General features: G+C 35.7%; 1 protein-coding gene across 1 annotated transcript in view; it reads left to right on the forward strand.

The window, feature by feature from the left end:
* The window catches only part of USH2A (usherin), a 733563-nt gene that overhangs the window by 109946 nt on the left and 602054 nt on the right, over positions 1–21563 (forward strand). The window contains exons 9-10 of the mRNA XM_046679838.1: positions 4736–4931; positions 7764–7894. Coding sequence (XP_046535794.1) covers positions 4736–4931; positions 7764–7894 — 327 coding nt within the window. The remainder of the gene's footprint in view (positions 1–4735; positions 4932–7763; positions 7895–21563) is intronic.

Below are 21563 nucleotides of genomic sequence, written 5' to 3' on the forward strand. Positions count from 1 at the left end.
ATACTTTATATGCAATATAACTTAAACTCTAATAGGTTTTAGTGTGTGTACAAAATGAGAATTTTCTGATTATTCAGATATTAAAGTTAATAAATTCAAATACATATTGATTCCAAATTAAAATTTTAAAGTTTTATTTATTTTAATGTCTTTACAAAAATATAGAGCACTCTAACTTATGAATATAAATGCAGAAATCCTAAATATTTTTAGGCATTATTTACCATTAATGATGTTGAGTTTATTCTAAGAATGCAAGCACAGATTCTAATTAACCTCTTAACCTGTAACATAATTTATCAACTCAAGAGGTCAAAAAATTAAATCAAAACATTTAATAAAATTGACAATGTATTTCTCATTTTTTTATATAAAAGCATTGTTTATTTTGGAATAGAGATTTCTTTTCTTAAATGATAAAGATTATCTACTTGAAATCAATAGTCAGCATTATTATAAAAGTTGTAACATTAAAGACATTTTGATTAAATTCAGAAATAATGCAAATTTGCACACCATCACCACTGTGCCATATATATTAACTATTGTGCTGAAAATTTGGGCCGGTAAAGTAGAAGAAGAAAATAAAATATAAGTACATATTAATAGTTGTAAACTAAATCCTCACTATTTTACAGGCAAAAGAAAAATGTACCTAATATATAAGATAGTTAAAATCAGTAAGAAAAAAATGAATATGCAAAATAAAAATGAACAGTTTCCTCAGAAAAGATTATATTTGACAAAGAACCAGATGAAAAACGTGTTTTGGTTACTGGTAACCAAAACAATACATACTAAAACAGTGATAAATAGTCTTCTAAAATCAAAATATTGAAGAGATAATCATAGGTTTAAATTGAGCAGAACATAAAAAAATGGACAGTCTCAGATATTGCTGATGGATCTATAAACAAATCTAATTTCTCTGGAAGGAGTTCGGCTATATTTTAAAAATATCTTTAAAAATATTTCCACCCTTTTATAATGTAATTTCATCACTTATAATTCTCATAAGGAAATAGTCAGCTATGTCCAAACAAAAGGAAAAAACTAGAAAAAGCAAAATGTTTCTTCAGTAGTTGCAGAAGGGCTAAATAAGTTATTTATGAATAAAATGAGAAATAAAGTTCATGATATTTAATCATATAGGGCTATATAACAATATGGGATGTATTTGTGTGTATTCCCAATTTTGAAAAAATATACACATATACAAGTTTTGGAAGAAATTGTCTCATTAAAATATTTTGGCTTACCAGTTTGCAGTTGAATTATCAGTGATTTTTATTTTCTAATTCATTAATTTGTCTTATAAAAAGTATAGTATTACTTTAATTATGCTAAAATTTTAACTCAGTTCAGGTCAATAGTTACTTAAAATTTTGCTTTGTCCATAAATTGAATTTATATTAGAAAATTTAAAATCTTTAATGTTTAAAAATATTTCCAGCTTTAATTGAATTGTCCCAGTACATAACAAGTCTCTTATGTGACTTAGTAAGGTTTTCTTTGGTTACACAGGCAGTCCATTCTTTGCACAGTTCTAATCTGCATGAATTTCAGTTACTATAGTTTAGTTAAATAACAGCAATCCTCCAACAACATTGTTCAAATATTGGTTATCATGGTATATTAGCTGTGAGTAATTGCATAAAACACAGATTTTGTTGCTGGCCCTTCAGTCCACAGATTACTACATAAATAACAGATGTGCATCTTGTTCAGTGACCAATCATGTCTCTTCTCTCAAAATCTGTTGGTGGCTAGTCCGTGCACATCCCTTATTCAGTTCATTCACAAAGAAGCCTGTAGCTGTGTTGCCTCCTTGTCTGTCAGTGGTAAACCCATGCGACATCTTACAAACATGAATATTCAAAAAGAGGAATTTGCCAACAAAGATGAAAGTGCTGCAAAGAAAGAAAGTGCTAGAAGTGAAATTCCAATTGAACTTTTCTTCTTATAGAAGAAACAGCTGATTACTGCCACTATTTGGGAAACTTTATATTTGCAGCCAGAGCAACACCATGAAGGCAAGCTCAACATAAATGAGGATGGTAATTGTGATAATAGGGTGCAGATATCCTAGAGGAAGTGCTGCCAACAAAACCTTTGCATGAAAGGGATTCTCAGAGGTATTTCACGACACTGAAAGCACAAAGGTTAAAATGATGGAAGCTGATCTGTACTTAGAAAGGAACATGAGAATTCACCAAGGCATAGAAAAGATGCTTGCTCAGTATGGAAAGTTCCAGGAAAAGAGAGGAAGCACTCTTCCAGCTGCTCAATGAGGTTTTTAATAAAAAATAAAATAATTTAATTCTCAAAGTTTCTAATCTTAAATTACAGCCTGCTATATGTTAGTTTTACAATTTTTTAATTTCCCTTTACATTTACAATGGGCAGTAAGGAAATTTTTAAAGTTTTACCTTTACTTATTCCTTCTTTGATGCTCTTTCTTTATGTAGATCTGAGTTTCTGACCTCTAGTATTTTCCTTCCTCTGAAGAACTTGTTTTAACATTTCTTGCAAGGCAGGTCTACTGGCAACAAATTTCCTCAATTTTTGTCTGTCTGAAAAAGTATTTCTCCTTCACTTTTGCAGGATGATTTTGCATGGTGCAGAATTCTAGGTTGGTGTTTTTTCTCTCTCAACACTTTAGGTCTTTCACTCTACTCTCTTCTTGCTTGCATGATTTCTAAGGAGAAGCTGGATGTAATTCTTATCTTTGTTTCTCTATAGGTAAGATGTTTTTGAATTCTGGCTTCTTTGGGGATTTTTTTTCTTTATTTTTGATTTTTTGTAATTTGAAAATGGTTTGTCTATGTGTAGTTTTTTTAGCATTTATCCTGCTTGGTGTTCTCTGAGCTTCCTGGATCTGTGGTTTAGTGTCTGACATTAAATTGGGGAGATTCTCAGTTGTTATTGTTTCAGATATTTCTTCTGTTCCTTTTTCTCTTTCTCCCCCTGCTGGTATTCCTGTCATGTGTATGTTTTAGACTTTGTAGTCGTCCCACAGTCCTTGGACTTTTTGTTTTGTTTTTTCAGTCTTTGAGAATTCTATTGATCTATCATCTAGTTCAGAGATTCTTTCCTCAGCCACATCCAGTCTACTAATAAGCCCATCAATGGTATTCTTCATTTCTGTTACAGTATTTTTGATCTCTAGCATTTCTTTTTGGTTCTTTCTTAGGATTTCCATCTCTCTGCTTACATTGCTCATCTGTTCTTGCATGCTATCTTCTTTATCCCTTAGAGCCATTAGCATATTAATCATAGTTATTTCAAACTCATAGTTATTTTAAATTTAATTTCAACATCCCTGCCATACCTGGTTCCAATGCTTACTCTGTCTCTTCAGATTGTATTTTTTGTCTTTCGGTATGCCTTGTAATTTTTTCTTGATAGCCAGACATAATGTGCCTGGTAAAAAGAACTGTTGTCAATAAGCCTTTAGTAACGTGGTGGTGAGGTGTGGAGTAAGCATTCTATAGCCTTATGTAGCCTATGCCTCTGGACTGTGAACTACACAGTTGCTTTTCAGTTTTTCTCCTCTCATAGGTGGGCAGGATGGCTAGAGTGGGCTGGAGTGGATATTTCCCTTCTGCAGGTCAGTTAGGCTCTGATAGTACCCCAGCAGGTTAGGGTCTGGCTAACTAGTTTCTCCTGAGGACAGTATTGTTAGGAAGAACAGAGTGTTCTAATATATTTCCAAATGATTCCTTTCCCCTCCCCCTGCTAGAAGCTCGATGAAATTGTTTTTCTGATATTTACTGTGACAAGTTGGTCAAGCTTCTGGAAGTAAATCTCATGAAATTGTGGGATCCTCCTTAAAACTAGGTCCCCCTGGAGTTTTCAAATCTCAGATTTGTCCATACTGAACTTCCAGCAGTTCATCAATTACACTTCAGGATTTTCTACCCCAGCACTAGTTCTCACAGAGGCTTCTGCTCGTGAGTCTCTGCTCCTATAGCTGGGACTTCCTGTATTTTCCTGTCTGTCTCTCCAATCTTGAGGGCAGCAATTTGCCCTATGTTTCCCCTCTCTTATGGATACAAGAAGAGTTGTTGATTTTTCAGTCTGTTCAGCTTTTTACTTGTTGTTAGGATGGAGTGGTGACTTCCAAACTCTTTACCTGTGGAACTGGAAACTGAAAGTCAAGTTTTTAACGTTGTGACAAAAAAAAATTTAAAGGTCAGGAAACAGTGATAACTTTTCCCATTGATTGTTTAAAATCTCTTTGTATGGTTTCAGCTTACATGGTTACTTTTACGATTCCACGCTACTATGCCTGTAATATGCTAATTTCTGATTTATAAAACAGTTTTCAAAATACAGTAGTTGCTGACTTTGTTTCATTTTGTTTTGTTTGCTTGGTGAGGAAAACTGGCCCTGAGCTAACATCTGTTGCCAATCTTCCTCATTTTTTGCTTGAGGAAGAGTGGCCCTGAGCTGACGTCTGTGCTGATCTTCCTCTACTTTGTATGTGCCACAGCATGGCTTGATAAGCAGTGTGTAAGTCTGTGCCCAGGATCCAAAACCACGAACCCTGGGCCAGTAAAGTGGAGCATGCAAACTTAACCACTGTGCCACTGTGCCAGGCTTGTATAGTTGCTGGCTTTTAGCTCTTTGATATTGGCTTTACATCTAATGAAAGTGCCTGATATGTAAATGAAAAGAAAAAAATCGCAGCTTTACATTTCTTTCTGGTTCTGATATCACTTTATTGTTCTAGTGTGACCACTGCTTGCCTCTTTATAATGACAAGCCTTTCCGCCAAGGTGATCAAGTTCATGCTTTCAACTGTAAACCTTGTCAATGCAACAGCCATTCCAGAAGCTGCCACTATGACATCTCAGTGGACCCGTTTCCATTTGAGCACCACAGAGGGGGTGGAGGAGTTTGTGATGATTGTGAGCATAACACTACAGGTAACTGGCAAGCAATACAAATAACATGAATAACAAAGACTGACTTGGCTTTTGAGGCCCATTTACTTCTATATACAATGCATATTATTTTAAATTATTTTTTTTCTATCTTATTTAAGAAAGTCCTTTCATGCTGTTAAGTTTGAAAACCAAATCCAGTTCATCAAATCTTCATAATTCCAAATAATTAAGTAGTTTTCAGAAATAGCACTCTAGCCTTAGACTGTATCTTTTAAGGAAAAGGATTTTTCTTTAAAGTTCATACCATTTGATTAAACTATGAATATATTTTGGATAACTCAAGAATTACTAGTTTCAGTATATATATATATATATATATATATATATATCTCCTTAAAATAACTTTCCTTGTGTGACCCTGATCTTTCATTATGTCTCAATCTCATGTGGAGATGTTTATATGCATTCAGATTTGGCATGGACCCTGGTAATCTGGGAATACTCTTTTTAAAAATGCTAATTAAAGGCAAATGATGATCATCAGTCTTGTTCTAAAATGATCCAGCATTTTGACTAGCTGTTGAAAATTACTATTTTCTGAAGAGCTGGTATGTTAAAAACAGAAATAAACAACACCAGAATTTGTAAAATATAATGGCACAAGTCTAATGAGTTTGAAAGTGTGCCACTCTTAAGTGTGAATGGATTTATTAGATAACTATTGATAACCTAAGAAGTCACAAGAACTTGACTAGGTGCTGAAAATATAAAGATAAACAAGATAATGAATTTTCTGGTCTTTGTATGGATTTTTGCATGGTGGAAAAGATGTACTATTAAAGGAAAAAGTACAAAGTTATCTTATGAGTGCTAAGATAGGGCAAGTATAGCAAGAGTTAAGCAGATGAAGGAGTGAGAGGGAGCGGGGGTAGGGGATCAAACAAAGGTTTCCAGTAAGAAAACAGTTGTGCAATGGCCTAGAGGAGAGAGAAACATGGTACGTTTGAAGAACTGATGGAAAGGCAAATGGCTGATTATAAGAAAAGGTGCTAGGAATGAAGGAGGGGCCAGATTGTAGAAAGTTCTATAAACCATGATAAAGAGTTTGGATTCTATCCTAAGATTAATGAGATAACACTTAAGGGTTTTATACAGGAAAAGGATATAATAAGTTTTGTGTTTTTACAAGACTCATCTGATTATAAAGTGGAGAATGGATTGGAGAGTGTCAAAAGTGGTTTGGGAAAATCAGTTAGAAGGATGCTACAGTAGTCCAGTTAGGAAATAATGCTGGAGTACATTTAAGGTGGTGTAGATAGAGAGTAGCGGATCCAAGAGATGTTTAGGATGGAAACTGACAGCATTTTCTGAGCAAGGTATGGGTATAGGTAAGGGAAGGAAGAAAAGTCAAGACTCATGCTTAAGGTTCCAGTTTGAGTAACAGGGTCAACGTTGGTGCCAGCCATTGAGACAGAAACACAGGAGGATCAAGCTAAGGGAGAAAATGGCAAGTTCTATTCTGGACGTGCTCGCTGAGTGTTTCCAAGAAGCACAGGAGAAAATCTCTTGTGGGCAGTTGGAAACCATTCTGAAGCTCCTTTCTTTTGCAAAGAGCTTTTTTGTGATGCCTCAGGAAAAGTCATTATGATCTATACACTTTGGTGTCACCTTATGTTTATTACAGTTTGTAAATGTACATTTATCTGTGTAGTTATTTAATTAAGATTCATCTTACCCACTAGACTTCAGGAAAGCTCTGTGAGAGGGTGCAATGTGTATTTTGCTCACTACTGTATTCCTCATCACTTAGCACAGTGATTGGAACATGGTAATCACCGAATAAATATTCATTGAATAATAAATAAGGAGAGGTTTCTAGATTGGAGATAGAGAGTTGAGAGTCAGCAGCATATGTAAAGGGAATATTCTAGAAATATTATAAATCCATTTAAGTTTTAATTAGTCCATAGCCAATATCCATCAGAATGTGGGTTTTCTCTTGAGATTAAGTTATTTCTAGTCTTCGAATAATGGGCCAATTTCAGTAATAGTCAAGTAGTTGCATAATGTTTAAAGGGGAATTTGCTAGCCTTGAGTAGCATTTCAGCTTATTTCAGTGGTCTTAAATGCTATTCACATTCACTTTAGAAACTCCTTGTAGTTTAGGTTGTTTCTTATATAAAATGGCGTGGGAAATTTTCTGATTAATAAATTATAATAAATTAATTATATAATCAATAAGCTATAGAAATTACCTAATATTTCTAATATGTCAGGCTATTCTAATATTTAAAATTTGATACATCTAGATATAATACGTTTCTATTTTGATATTTGAAATGAAAAATAATGGCCATAAGCACTAACAGAAGCATCTGCTTTTATTCATGTTAGCTATGGAATAATAAATTGCATCAAGAGCAGTCTTCTATTTTACAAGAGTTAGTTCTGGAAAAATATTTCTAATATTACATACTTACTTGCTCCTAACTGTGCAACTGCCATCTACTACACATATAGAAATTTCTCACATTTGATTTAGATTATGTGCCTGACCCTAGAAATAAAGAAAACTTTTAAGTTTAGAAACAAACTCTTCCAAAATGGATGGTCTTCTACAAAGCACCGCTTTTTAGAAGTGTGGTGTTATATAACAGATGGGAGTTTAATGAAGTAAAGCACAGTTTGTAACAGGTTCATTGTTTCATATGCTCTGGATCACTAAATTGGCAGGTAGAGATGAAAGGTGCATTAAAATGGACGTCCCGAAAATTATAGAATTCCCTCAAAGGAATGCGGTCTTTAATTTTGAATTATGCAGCTGATTTTAATGAATTGGAAGTCATAATGCATAACCTTTCCCTGATGCAGGAAAGAACTGCGAGCTGTGTAAGGATTACTTTTTCCGACAAGTTGGTGCAGATCCTTCAGCCATAGATGTTTGCAAACCCTGTGATTGTGATAAAGTTGGCACTAGAAACAGAAGCCTCCTTTGTGATCAGGTGAGTTCTCAGTATTGAAGGTGAAGAATTGCTGTCTTTCAGAAACTAATCTAGGAAATGTCCTGCTAGTGGAATTGAGGACTTTATTCACAGCAAATCCTCTGTGTGTGTTTACGTTTCAAAGAGATGGCCGCTTTAGGAGTGTTCCTGTGCAATTTTTAATATGAGCATGAAATGTAAGGCTACTTAGGTGGTCTTTTGCATATAAGAAAGGCTGTATTTATTTTTAATCTTACAAATGACAAAAAAATTGAGATTTAGGGGATTCTAAGTAAACTGGGAGATGAATTTATGTCTTGGAACTATTGGTGAATTAATATTAATAAATGATATTAGTTAAACAAGGATACTTTTCCTCCCAACTCCACAGAAGAGATTGTAGCCAAATTTACTTACACATAGATCCAAATGGAAATTATGATAGCCCTACTTCTAAATTTCTTATTCCAACCTTCTATCTATCTTAGCGGTACAATGGATTTTTATAATTATATACATTTTTATTACCAACATCACAAATATTGATGTCTGACCTACATGAATACAGATTCTAATTAACCAGGGTGCATATATCCTATCTCAAGTCAGAAAAAGCAGCTCCATATTTAAATGTGGTGTCTTCAGGTGGAGATTTGTACCTGTTCAGATAATACTAATACATGAAAATGGATAAAGGGCAAGTTTACTTTGACGAACCAATTCAATGATTGTATTAATTTTTAATAATTACATATTCTCTTGTAAATAATTGAGAATGTAATGGCTAGGAGCACAAGCCACAACCCAGTTAAAGAAAAAACTTTTTAAAAGTTACAGAGTGAAGAAAATAAGTTCAAGGCAAAATATGTTTGTCATGTAATATTCAGCATGTGTTAAAAACTGCTTTAAAAAATAAAAGCCAACTATAAACAAGGCCAAAATATGGATTTCAAGACCTTCAGAGTGACCATAGTGTATTAATAAAAGAATATTATGTGCTTCTTTGGAAAGCTCAAGAGTGGAAAAATAATTAAAGGCAATTTCTACTGTTTTTATTTTAGGATATTGAGGAATTATTTTCTCAGAAAGTCATATTACAATTTTACACATTTCAGTCAGTAAAATCTAACTGTGTCTTTACACAACTCACCTTTGCGCATTTGTACTGAATTTTCAGCATGGTTCTCTTTTGCTTGTTATTTAAGTCTCAGCTCAAAGATTGATATATCTTTTGAGATGTCTTCAACTAACCACCCAATTGCAGAACATTCTCAAATCACTGTCATTTACATCTCCTTCTGTTGTTTTCATTACAGCCTTTGTAAAATTAATTTATTTGTTTACTCCTTTGTCTTCTCTCTGTCCAACATAAGAAGAACAATTTCAGTCGTATGTTAAACACCCAATAAATATTTATTAAATAAATGTTGGGTGAATGAAGAGAGACCCTGTCTGAGGGCAATCTCATTGTCAGATGGTCATTTAGAATAATTATTATAATAATAGCATTAAGTAAAATTTTCACTTACGTAAGAGTTTTCCTCCCTGACGATCTAAGATCAAGTAAATTTGGTATATAGTTTTTCAATATTATATACCAAAACTGTGAAGTAAAGGTCTACCTCCCAAAGGCTCATTTCTATGTCATAACCAATATGAAGTGAAGTGCTGCAGATTTGTGTCTCAGTTCCACAACCCACGTATGCAAGAAATTTAAACCTATTTTTCTAAAATTTCTAATTCAGGTCCATTTCATTGGGGTGGGAGACAGTTTGGGGTAGTTCTGTGCCTGTAAATATTTAATAACTGGGTATCTTGGAGGAAAAAAGAAAAGCTCACTATGGTCAATGTCAAACTACCAATGAGATGTCATCAACATGGAGTTGGGACAAAATGCACTTAATATAGATGCAATATAAATGCAATCTATATAGAATATAGAATATAGATTGCTCCAGCACACCACTTGCTCTGGTCCTCTTTCTCCATCTGTCACAGGATGGATCTAATTTGGGGGTGGAATTGTAGATGAGTGTACCCAGAGCAAAGACGTTTGAGAGAGTGTGGACTCTTTGGCCCTTGAAATCATCAAAACATGCAGGCATCCTTTGAGATCTCCTTGAAACAGGTATTCCTCTCCCTCTCAATGAGGGAGGTGTTCTCAGAGGCCTAGCATGGAATCAGAACTCTGAGCCCTGCCCAGAGGCAGCAAGATAACTCACCCCTACTGGGTTAATGGACACAGAGTGGAGAACCTGGACTTCCACTCCAACCTGGCAATAGTAAGGCAGCATCCTCCTTTTACACCTGGAAGATTTTTGGAGGAGCCCTGCTAAAACAAAATATCTAAATAAGATTTAGTGTCTCATAACACCAAAATGTCCAGGTTCCAATAAAAAGTCACTTATCATGACAAGAACTAGGATGATTTAAAATGGAGTGAAAAAAGACAATCATCCATCATTTGATGTACCAGCATCAAAATGACATAGATGTTAGAATTATTATTCAGGGATTTTAAAGGAGTTTAAACATTCTGCAAAAAAAAGAAGCACACACTTGAAACATGAAAAAATAAAAAGTCTCAGCAAAGCAATAGAAGGTGTAAAAAAAGAACTAAGTGCAAATTTTAAAATTAAAAAACTACAATTACCAAAATAAAAAACATAACTCAATGGATAGAATTAATGAGTGGGCAGAATGGGAAGAATGGGCAGAATGGAGGGGAAAAGGAAAGGATCAATGAATTTGAAGGAAGAACGGTAGAAATGACCCAATCTGAACATCAAAAAGAAAACAAACTGAAAAAAATGAGCACAGCATCAGAGACTTGTGGGAGTATAACAAAAGATCTAACTTTTGCGGCATTAGAGTCTAGAAAGAGAAGAAAGAGGATGGGGGTAAAAAGGCATTTGAAGAAATAATGGACAAAAATTCCCAAGTTTCACAAAAACCCCAAACTTATAGATTCAAGAAGCTGAATGAACCCTTCACAATATAAACTTTCACAATATAAACCCAAAGAAACCCACTCCAAGCACATTACAGCTGAACTTCTGAAAACTAAAAACAAAGAAAAAAATCTTAAAGGCAGTTAGAGAAAAGTAACATATCATCTATAGGAGAAAAGAAATTTGAATGACAGCAGATTTCTCATCAGAAACCATGAAGGTCAGGAGGAAGTGGCAAAATATTTTTTAAGTCCTAAAAAAAGAGAATTCTAACACAGAGATATGTAGATCAAGGGAATAATATTGAGAGTTTAGAAATAAACCCTCACTTCTACAGTTAATTGATTTTTGACAAGAGAGCCAAGACAAGTCAAAGGAGAAAGAATAGTCTTTCCAACAAATGATGCTGGGACAACTACTATATCCAAATGCAAAAGAACGAACTGGACCCCTACCTCACACCACATATAAAAATTAACTTAAAATGGAATAAAGAATTAAACGTAAGAGCTAAAACCATAAAACTCTTAGAAGAAAATACAGATGTAAATCTTCATGACTTTAGATTAGCCAACAGCTTCTTAAATATAACACCAAAATTGAAAGCAAGAAAAGAAAAATATGGATAAATTGGACTTCATTAAATTAAAAACATTTGTGTTTTAAAGGACACCATCAATAAAGTAAAGAAATGAGGCCAGCCTGTTGGTGTAGTGGTTAAGTTTGGCATGTTCTGCTTTGGTGGCCGAGGTTTGTGTGTTCAGATGCTGGGCACAGACCTATACCACTCATCAAGCCATGCTGTGGCAGTGACCCACATACAAAATAGAGGAAAGATTGCCACAGATGTTAGCTCAGGACCAATGTTCCTCAGGCAAAAAAAAAAAAAAAAAAAAAGTAAAGAAACAGCCTAAAGAATGGGAGAAAATATTTGCAAAGCGTATGTCCAGTAAGAGACTTGTCTCCAGTTTATGTAAAGAATCTTTATAACTCAATAATAAAAAGAGGCCCATTTAAAAAAACGAGTAAAGGATCTACATAGATAATTCTCCAAGGAAGATATACAAATGGCCACTAAGCACATGAAAAGATGCTTGGCACTTTTAGTCTTCCGAAAAATACAAATCAAAACCACAAAGAGACACCACTTCATATTCAGTAATGTGACTACTGTTAAAAGGACAGATAAGTGTTGATGTGGAGAAATTGGAATTCCCATAGACTGCTGATGGGAATGTAAAATAAACACCCATTTTGGAAAACAGTCGAATGTTTCACAAAATATTAAATATAGAGTTACCATATGACCCAGTACTTTCACTCCTGGGTATGTACCCAAACAGAATGAAAAAATATTTCTCATACAATCTTATTCATAAATGTTCATAGCTGCATTATTCATAATATTCAAAATGTGGAAATAATCCAAGTGTTATCAATTGGTGGATGGATAAATAAAATGTTGTATATCCACTCAATGGATTATTATTCAACAATAAGAAGAAAGGAAGTATTGACACCTATTACAACATGTGCTTTGGTCTCAGGAGTAGAAGCAATTCGTGGAAAGAGAAGACAATAATAGGGAAAGCTTTTCTAAGATGATTCTGTATGTCAATATTTTCCATGTGCAAAAATCTAGTTTAAAAATGCATAAAAGCAAAGACATGCTTTAAAATGTTTACATTTTTCTTTGTTATAAAAACACTTTCTTTTTTCTCTTTTCTAATTTGCATTGTTAACTTCTATAGTCAGAGGAAAATAAAGAAAATTCTCATTAAATCTGATATGTAGCCAGAGAACTACATATACGAATCTGAATCCAGATAATATTATAGAACTGTTCCATGCATTTAAAACTTCCACATTGTCTATCTCTAAATTCCATTCATATTTTACTTCAATTTTTATTTTTTTCTCATGCTCCAGGTTCAGACCCAAAGTATATGGATTATTATTACCTGTGAAAATATAGTGTCAAGTGCACCTAGCCTAAATAATGTTATGAAAGATTTCTAAAAGTGTTTACTGTTGTTTTCAATGGGACAACAGAATACACACTAAAAAAGTTGTCAACAATGTCAGAATTATAAACTGTAAAATTGAATTCAAGGACATTTTTTAAATTCATGCAATTGTAATCCTTAATAATATTAGGGAGCATACAAGAAAATTAGGCAGAAGTTCAAGTCTCATTTTGTTCTAATAACTTAGGAATCAAGCCAGCCCCAAATAGCCTGAGTGCCTGTGCCGTGCGCTCCGTGTTCTGGAAGGGAACTTTCCCTTTGGCGGTTGTCATTTGAAACTCAATCCAATCTCATGAGATGTGGCATGTTTGCCTTATTATTCCATAAGAAATGTTGTAATTCTTCCTCATGTGAATGCCAAGATTTTGAGGATGGCATGAAGTCGTGCTCTGAGTCACTAAATCCTAAAAATACGAATGCCAAAGTCAAGACATATAGAGCATCTAAAGCACAATAATAATATTAATATTAATAAGATAGAGAAAAATGGAGAAGAGTCATTACTATTATTGGGAAGTCCTTAATCTAGAACCTTGGCTCCCTAAGGCTACCATGGGTGAGCTTTAGAGCATCCATATATGCTTTCGTATATACATATGTAGGGATGTATCAGTGTATTGTTGTTTGTTTATGTATCTTTCAGGGGAGAGCTTTCAGTACTTTCATCAGACCCAACAGCCATGCATGAGCCAAAAAGGATGAAAATTCACTGCACTGTGGATAAGGAATCCATTTATCTTAAGAACAGCCTTGGCTGTTAGCACAGATTCACATAATATGACCTTCCCGGGATGTCCCTGCCCTTTCTTCTTGTTTCCTTTGAACTCAGTGCATGAGTTATTTGACATCTGTCCTGAGTTGCAGGTTGAGTGTTCTTTCCCTTTTCCTCATCATGTGACTTAAGTCTGGAAGAACCAGATAGAGGCCAAGCCTGGATGATACTTAAGATAAAGATTCTAAGGTACCTGGAGAAAGGTCTATGAATCTTTACTTAAGTGCCGTATGCAGAGATCCTGGTCTGCTCCTGACCAACAGTGGGAGTAAACTCTTGTTCCAACCTGGCCCTCCACTGAGCCCACCCTTTGTATGTTTGCTGGTGTTTCCAGGGTATCTGCTATATCCACCTGCACAGGTGATGCTCATGAGGTGAGGAGACTTCAGAGAAATTATGGTCTGACTTACATAGAAGGCATTCAAGAAATATTGTCTGAGTGCTTTTCTGCTTGGGATTTTCTGCATCCCTCCTACCATCTCTCTCTCTCTTACTTTACTGTGTTCTGTTATCTGGCTGAGGAAACCATGAGAGTTCAGTCACAACAGTCAAGATGTATGAGGTCAGCCAGAGCAGCGCTCAGTGGGGACTGAGATTCCACATTTCTAAAAGTTCCTGGGTGATGCCATTGCCGCTAGTATGTGGGCCACTCTTTAATAACCAAGTAGCCAGGACATTGTTTGACAAAGATGCATAGATAAAAAACAAAAAAGCTGGATGTGGATATGTGTGGGGAAGAGGGGATAGATATGAATTTGTCCTTATGCACACATGTCAACACTTGGTCAGGAGTGGGCTCCCTCTGTTCCATCCTCTGAATCCTGTCTTAAAATCAAATGGTTTTCCAAGTTTTCCTGAGCCTCAGTCAAATTATGGTCAAATTGTATCCTAAGTAGTGTCCTCAAAATTAAAGGATCTAACCTAAGCTATTTCTTTAAAAAATGGAAATAAAAAACGGTAAATAGGAGAATCTGAAAGTTGGCTAAAACTGAAAATATACTTGTAAATATGTAAAAAGAGAGAAGAATGGTTGATTGTAATGCTCAATAAGGCGTCAATAGATGGCTGCAATAGAGCCAGAACGGAGAGAAATGATTAAGAGACATTAAAAAACAGATTAATAAGGCAGGAGACTAGTGGTTGAAATGAATTAGATGAAATGGAAAGGCACCAATGAAGGAAATATTTCTAGATTCGGCCCACGGAAGATGGAATCACAAGAAATAAGGACACTACTCAAGAAAATTGATTGTTCCACCAGAGTGATAATTTTAAAGGAAATACACTAAAAAGTAGAGCAGAATATACTTTCTCTACATAATGTACCATTTCCTGCAGTTCATAAATGCTTTCTCATCTGCTCAGAAATAGGTATTTGTCATTAATTACCACAGCAGGTCCTCAAGACACTGTGTGAGTTTTCCAGAAATATATTTTATGTTACCCATCTATTAAATGTACAAATAGAAGTAATGTGCAAATTTCTTCAGCCAATGAGAAGCTTGACCCTGAATAGTATGATGTATGGATATTGGCTAAACATTAGGGTGGCGAAGCACATGAAAGTTAAAGAGTTTACCTCAAGCTTAGAGAGAGACATAAGATTTGGGCATAAGCCATGTGGTCTCTCATTCAGAGGCTTAAAAATAGATGAGTGGTAACATTTCTCCTGCAGCTGGTAAGCTGAGTAATAATTGATTAGGCTGAGAATGTTAAGGACCAGATGTATAAGGCTGGGTACAAAGGTCTTGTGAAAGGGAGAAGCAGGGGAAAATGAATCTGAGATTGATAGAAAGGCTCATACTGAAGGAGTTGTCCCAGAACCAAGCTTGTGACAAACTACCTGAAGGTAAAAGAGATGGAGCTGTACCTGAGGTGAGAGTCTCAGCCTCAGCCTAAGTTGGATTCCACACGTTTGGACACATCTGGCATCTCCTTGGGAATGAGCTCATCCCAAGGGCCAGGGTATACAAGTGTGGCCAAATAATAACTCTAGCATTTGACACTAGGTTTGATGGTAATGAGAACATTGGCAGGGACTTTAGGAGTAATTGGATGTTGGGAGAATTGCTTTAATTAACAAGTGTGAGATAATATAAAACAAGTCCCATTGCATTGCTACCAATACTAGTTAGGACAGGCTAAACAGATGTAACAAATAGACCCCAAAATGTCTAGTGGCCCAAATAACACAGACATTTATTTCTTGCTCATACAACCCTTTGAAGGCAGCTATTCCTAGTTGCTTGGGGCTCTCCTCCGTATATCAGTTCAAATGGGACTCATGCTCCTTCTATGCCTAGCTCTGCCTTTCCCTAGGAAAGGAAAGGCAATGTGGAAAAACATCTCTTGCTTTTTAAATGTCTTGGTCTGAAAGAGGCACACATCTCTTCTGCTATCATCCTGTTGGTGAGAACTAGTCAAATCGCTACACTAGTTACATGGAAGCCTGGAAAAATGTAGTGCCTGGCTGCGTGGTCAGTTCCTAGCTACCATGTACTGTGGAATGGGAGAATGGGTCTTGATGGGGAGCCAGCCACCTCTGCTCAATGCCAATGTGACAGAAGGTAGCTGAAGAGTGAGAAGGGTATTCTCTTCCACATACAGAAGAGAGTGGTCTCTGTTTAATGAGAACCTGAGAATATAGTACTTTATAAGCATCTAGGAGTTACCAGACCATTAATATAGGTGGTAGTGCCTGCTTGGGAGCGGAATCTGTATAGTGGCAGAGGCACCAGTGAAAGGTGGCATGCTACAACCATGGCAGCATGTATCAGCAGAGGAGGACTGGATGTGGGAGGAGAACCAGCTTGCACACAAGGTGGAAAGACATTCATCAGTACATGTGAGAGAGAGACCCCAAGAAGAGGCAAATGAGGAAGTCATCACTGCCCCTCTGGGTGCTTCCAGATGAGTGGGCAAGCTTAAAAAGCAGTAGTGCACCCAGGATTCTTAGAGATCATAGATCTTGCAGGCAATTTCCATATACGAGTATTTCAAGACTTTTTAGCAAGATCAGCTACTATTATATATGTACATCTTCTGGGGGTTATGACAAAAAGGCAAAAACATCTGTTATTTATTTGTTTATTTTGATAGAGATAGAGGTAGTAAGTTTGTTTTAAAATTAGTACATTATAGCAACCTTTTGTATGTGCTTTTTGATGATACTGATTTATTCGGGAATGACATAGAGCCAGCCTTCCTCCTCCTTGGCCCACCAAACCAATGCACTGATCATTTGAGGTGGGTGCTCTTCCAGTATCAAGGGTGAACTAGTGGTGAGGGCGCGAGGCTCCACAGTGTTCTGCAGTACTGGGGAACGTTTCAGCTCCTGGTGGGCAGAAGACTGGTCTCCACCTTGATCCATCTGCATGCGATTTCGGTGCCATGTGTGGGAGTGCTGCATTTTGAAATATATAGGACAGATTGGCAGGTGGATGACACGCTGCTAAAAATGCGTGAGAGCAGAAACTAGTCTGTAGGATTCTCATATGTTCCATTTGTTTTTCTCTTGCCTTGTGCAGAGGATGATGCCAAGCATTTTTACTCAATTAATTCAGTCCTTACCAAAGTTGGTGAAGTAGTTATTAATTTATCCATTGTATAATTAAGGATACAGAAACTCAGAGAAGTCAGGTAACTCCTCCGAGACCCCAAGGAATAATGGAGTAGAGCAGAAATTCAAACCTTGTGTTGTTTGTTTCCAAAGCCCAACCTGAGGTTAGAGATGCTGGGTCTAACTTAAATCTGTGTTCCCAGCAGTGGGCACAGTGCCTGACACATAAGAGGAACCCACAGCAAGTTGCCAAACTGGATATTTATGTACACTATCCAAAAAGACGAAGGAAACATATCCATTTGTTTCGGGACCATTATTCCAAACCCTATTAATTTAATCCTAACTATTAAAAAATTCCCAAATATTTAGGAAGTAAATTGTGCATATAATTGAGTGGCTAATTAATTTCTTAGAATGAATACAATTCTGAGATGGAGATTTGGGTGATGTTGAGGAATTAATGTAGCTTCCTTAGTGGTTAATATTTACCAAGGAGTCAGCTTATTATCTTACACATAAACTAACTTGAATATTTAGTAAAGGCACTTTTTAAAAGCCTGATTTATTTATTTTCTTTCTTATCTCAGATGGACATCTTCCTCTCTTAATATACTTGAAATTTACATTTTCACTGGTTCAATAAATTAACACTATAGTAGGCAAGCATTCTAACTATGTAAGTTCACGGCAACTTTGATCATTTTTACCAAACTAAAACAAAAAAGATTGTGACACCAAATGCGATAAGATTTCTAAAGGCATATTTCTATACAACATTAACTATAGACATGGAAAACACATTTATTCATGTTGGGAAATATTTTTTAAATGCTACTGTGAGATCATCCATTGTGATAAAGTCAAAACATCGTCTTGTTACTAACCACCATATTAATTTTGCAGCAAATTACAATAAGACCACCCTGTACAGTTTTGCCATTCAGATGACATTTATGAAATGCTCTAATTTAACATGGTGACATATATTGCATGCATCTTTTACAAGTTATAGCTTATAATCTCTAAGTGAAACAGACCTAAACCAGGAAAAAAAGAGTATGATGCAATATGAAATTATACCCCTTTGAGAACTAGAAAGACTATAATTACAGTATTTCCTCTTAAAACCATTCAAGTATGTAACCATTGCTGGGAACAATAATATGTGGGGAACCTCTTCACGCTCTTTCCGCCTTGAACACTCAAAAGATCGAGAAAAAATGTATCCCGTTCCCACTACTGCTTTATTTGAGCATACTTCAGAATTTTACCTTTTTTCACACTCCTTAGAGATTATGGCGGGGAAGTTTGGAAAGCAGTTTCTCAGAAATGCCTTTTGGAAGAGGAGGGGAGCTATAAAAATATACCAGCCTGACAAATGACAGGCATTGTGGAATGGAAAAGAAAAGACATCTTGGTTTTACACCAATGTAGGAGCTTTTCTTCTCAAATGAATATTTTCGACAGCTGAGCAAGATGATAAACAGCAGTATCACAAAACACTTAAATGGAAACAAGTATTATGATGTACATTATTCACCTGGCATTCTCCAATTCGTGACACTTATATGTGGCAGAAACCACTGCAGATTCATTCATTTATTTTTGAAGTGGAATGAGTCCCTTACAAAGGTAGCCTGGGACATTAATGTGGACTTTTCTTCTCTGGAGAGGCAGAAGCTTAAGGAAAGAGGTCATTGTGTCTGTACTAGAAATCTGTAGTCCTTCTCAGAGTCCAAATTTTGGGGCTGAGCAAGCTCCTAACAGGGAGAATATACTGTATGAAGATAGACAGACAGACAGACAGAGATATATGCGTTTTTCCTTAGAGCACCAGCAGTACTGCAAATGATTAAATATTTAATAAAGCCTTTTTTTCCCAAATTGCTAAAACTGGTCTATTTCCAGAATTTACATCTAGGTGCTTAATAGTATAAACATTCCTGTATTGAATCAGTTGAGAAAGATTATGTTTCTTTGATGCTCAATGATGGACCTATCAGTAATTTGATGAGACGCACAGCTAAGAAGAAAAAAGACTAAAACTGAGTCCCTAGGAATAAATTGACTTAGTGGAGTGACAGAATAGGTAGCAAGTACTTAAAACACTAGTTCTTAAATCTTAGTGTTCATAAAAATCACCAACAGAAACTTTTTAAATGAAGATTCCTGGTCTTGACCATCAGAGACTTTTAATTCTGTAGGTTGATTTATTTGATTGTGGACAATCAAAGGACTCAACTTTGGAATATACTAAGCATATATTGGATGTAGATTTGTATACTCAAAATCTTTTCAGCATTTAAAAATGGCATGTATACTTGATTGAGACAAATATTTTAAAAACTACAAATTGATGGTGTTTTCACTTGAAAGGAGGAGAATTTGGAGTAAACATTCTCCAAGAAGCTATTTCAGTCATAATTAACTTTCTACCAAAAGTGAATAGAAATTGTGATTTCTATAACTCCTATAATGTTTGAAATATTTCCTGAACACATTTCAGTAATATAACAACTTTTAAATAACTCATTCAGTCAATAAACAAATACTTTGGGGGTGCTACAATGTACCAGGCATTGTGCTAATGAAGGTGTACACAATGATGAATAAAAGAAACACTCAGAAACTAGTAAATCTTCCTGAAATGTATTGTTTATTAGTTTGATTTTTAAATAAACTTTAGAAATATTTAATTTTTTTCATTACCAATGATAAATCCATCCTAATTTCAGAATTTCTGTCTTTAAGTACTATATCCTTATTTTAGCCATCTATTCTGCCCATCTACTCTTAACAGTTTCTCCTTCCTTGTCATGGAAGTATGCCCTGGTCAGTCAGTTTGAGAGTTCCTGGAAGCTAGACTTCTCCAGTCTGTTCAGTTCCCACTGCGGATCTCTCATGATCCCTTCTAGTGGATTAGCAAAACCCTTCCCCATTTCAGTTGTCCATTCTCAAAATGGCACACTGCACTTTAGTCTCCTAGTATTCAGGTCTTTGAGAAGTCAGTTTCCCCGTGTCTTCTGTCTGCTTTCTCCCACACAGACACTGGCATCACTCAGGTCTTGTGACTGTTATGGTTCACTCCCACTTGCTTCTCTTTGGGGGTTTCTGGGGATAGCTGGTCACCAAGTTTTGCTATAAATGTTATTCCTGGCTTTTTTTTTGGCTTTGCTTTTTAGTTCCGTCTGTTTTTATGTTGGGATTTGGAGAGATTCAAGAACTCTGTGGTCATCTAATCATTGTCCCTGATTCCTCCAGAGACCCTCTTGAGTTTTCCTGCATAACTTAAACTGAAAATATAGAATATGTGGAAAAAATCCAAGCTCTTTACTTCTTTGTCTTTCTCTGTGATGGCTTCCATTTCTTCTTTCTCAGCCTACTGCACCCATCAATGCCTAGCCTTTCCTCCATTTCTCACCTACTCACCACAATATTCGACTGCACTATCTCAACTGTTCCTACACCCACCCCAACCCAAGTCTTTGTCGGTAGTTCAAGTCTCTTATGAAATGGGGAAGGGAAACACTAAAGACAAGTGCAGATGAACAGTCAGATGACCGCATCAACAAGTAGCAGCCAGGTGTAGAGGGAAGCTGATGTTTTCTGAGCCGGAAGACTGATGATGGGGCAGGAAAAAGCAAAATAAAAACATAGTAAGGAGACAAAAGTGAAAATTAGCCAAAGAGAAATTGGAAAACAATAGTGAAAATAACCTCAATAGTTGGTTCTATGAAAATATTAATAAAATTGGTTACTGATCAATAAAAAGGAAGAAAAACACAAATTGCCAACATCAGAAATAAAAAAATAAGGGGCATCACGGTATATTCCACAAATATCTAAGGGATATTAATACAATATTATGGATTACTCTCTCCTAATAAATTTGGCATCCTAAAAGAAATGGTCAAATTAACATGAAACTAGTGCAAGAAGAAATAGAGCATCGAGATAAACCTAATGTAAGAAGAAATAGAAAATCTAAATAGCTCCCTATAAATTAAAGACATTGAATTTGTAATCAAAATTCAAATTTCCTTTCAACAAGAAAAAATTCAAGCTCCGATAACTTCACTGGTGAATTCTCCAGTGAACAAACATAAAGAAATAAATCATGCGCCAGCCCAGGTGGCCTAGTGGTTAAAGTTTGGCATGCTCCACTTCGGCGGCCCAGGTTTGGTTCTGGGCACAGAACCACGTCACTCGTCTGTCAGTTGCCATGTGGGCAGCGGCTCACATAGAAGAACGAGAAGGGTTTACAACTAGAATATACAACTATATACTGGAGTTTTGAGGAGGGAAAAAATAGAAAGAAAGGAAGAAATCATGTCAGTCCTCCATACACTCTTAGAAAACTGAGGAGGACAATATACTT

This window comes from Equus quagga, chromosome 12, assembly GCF_021613505.1.
Source record: "Equus quagga isolate Etosha38 chromosome 12, UCLA_HA_Equagga_1.0, whole genome shotgun sequence".
Lineage (NCBI taxonomy): Eukaryota > Metazoa > Chordata > Mammalia > Perissodactyla > Equidae > Equus > Equus quagga.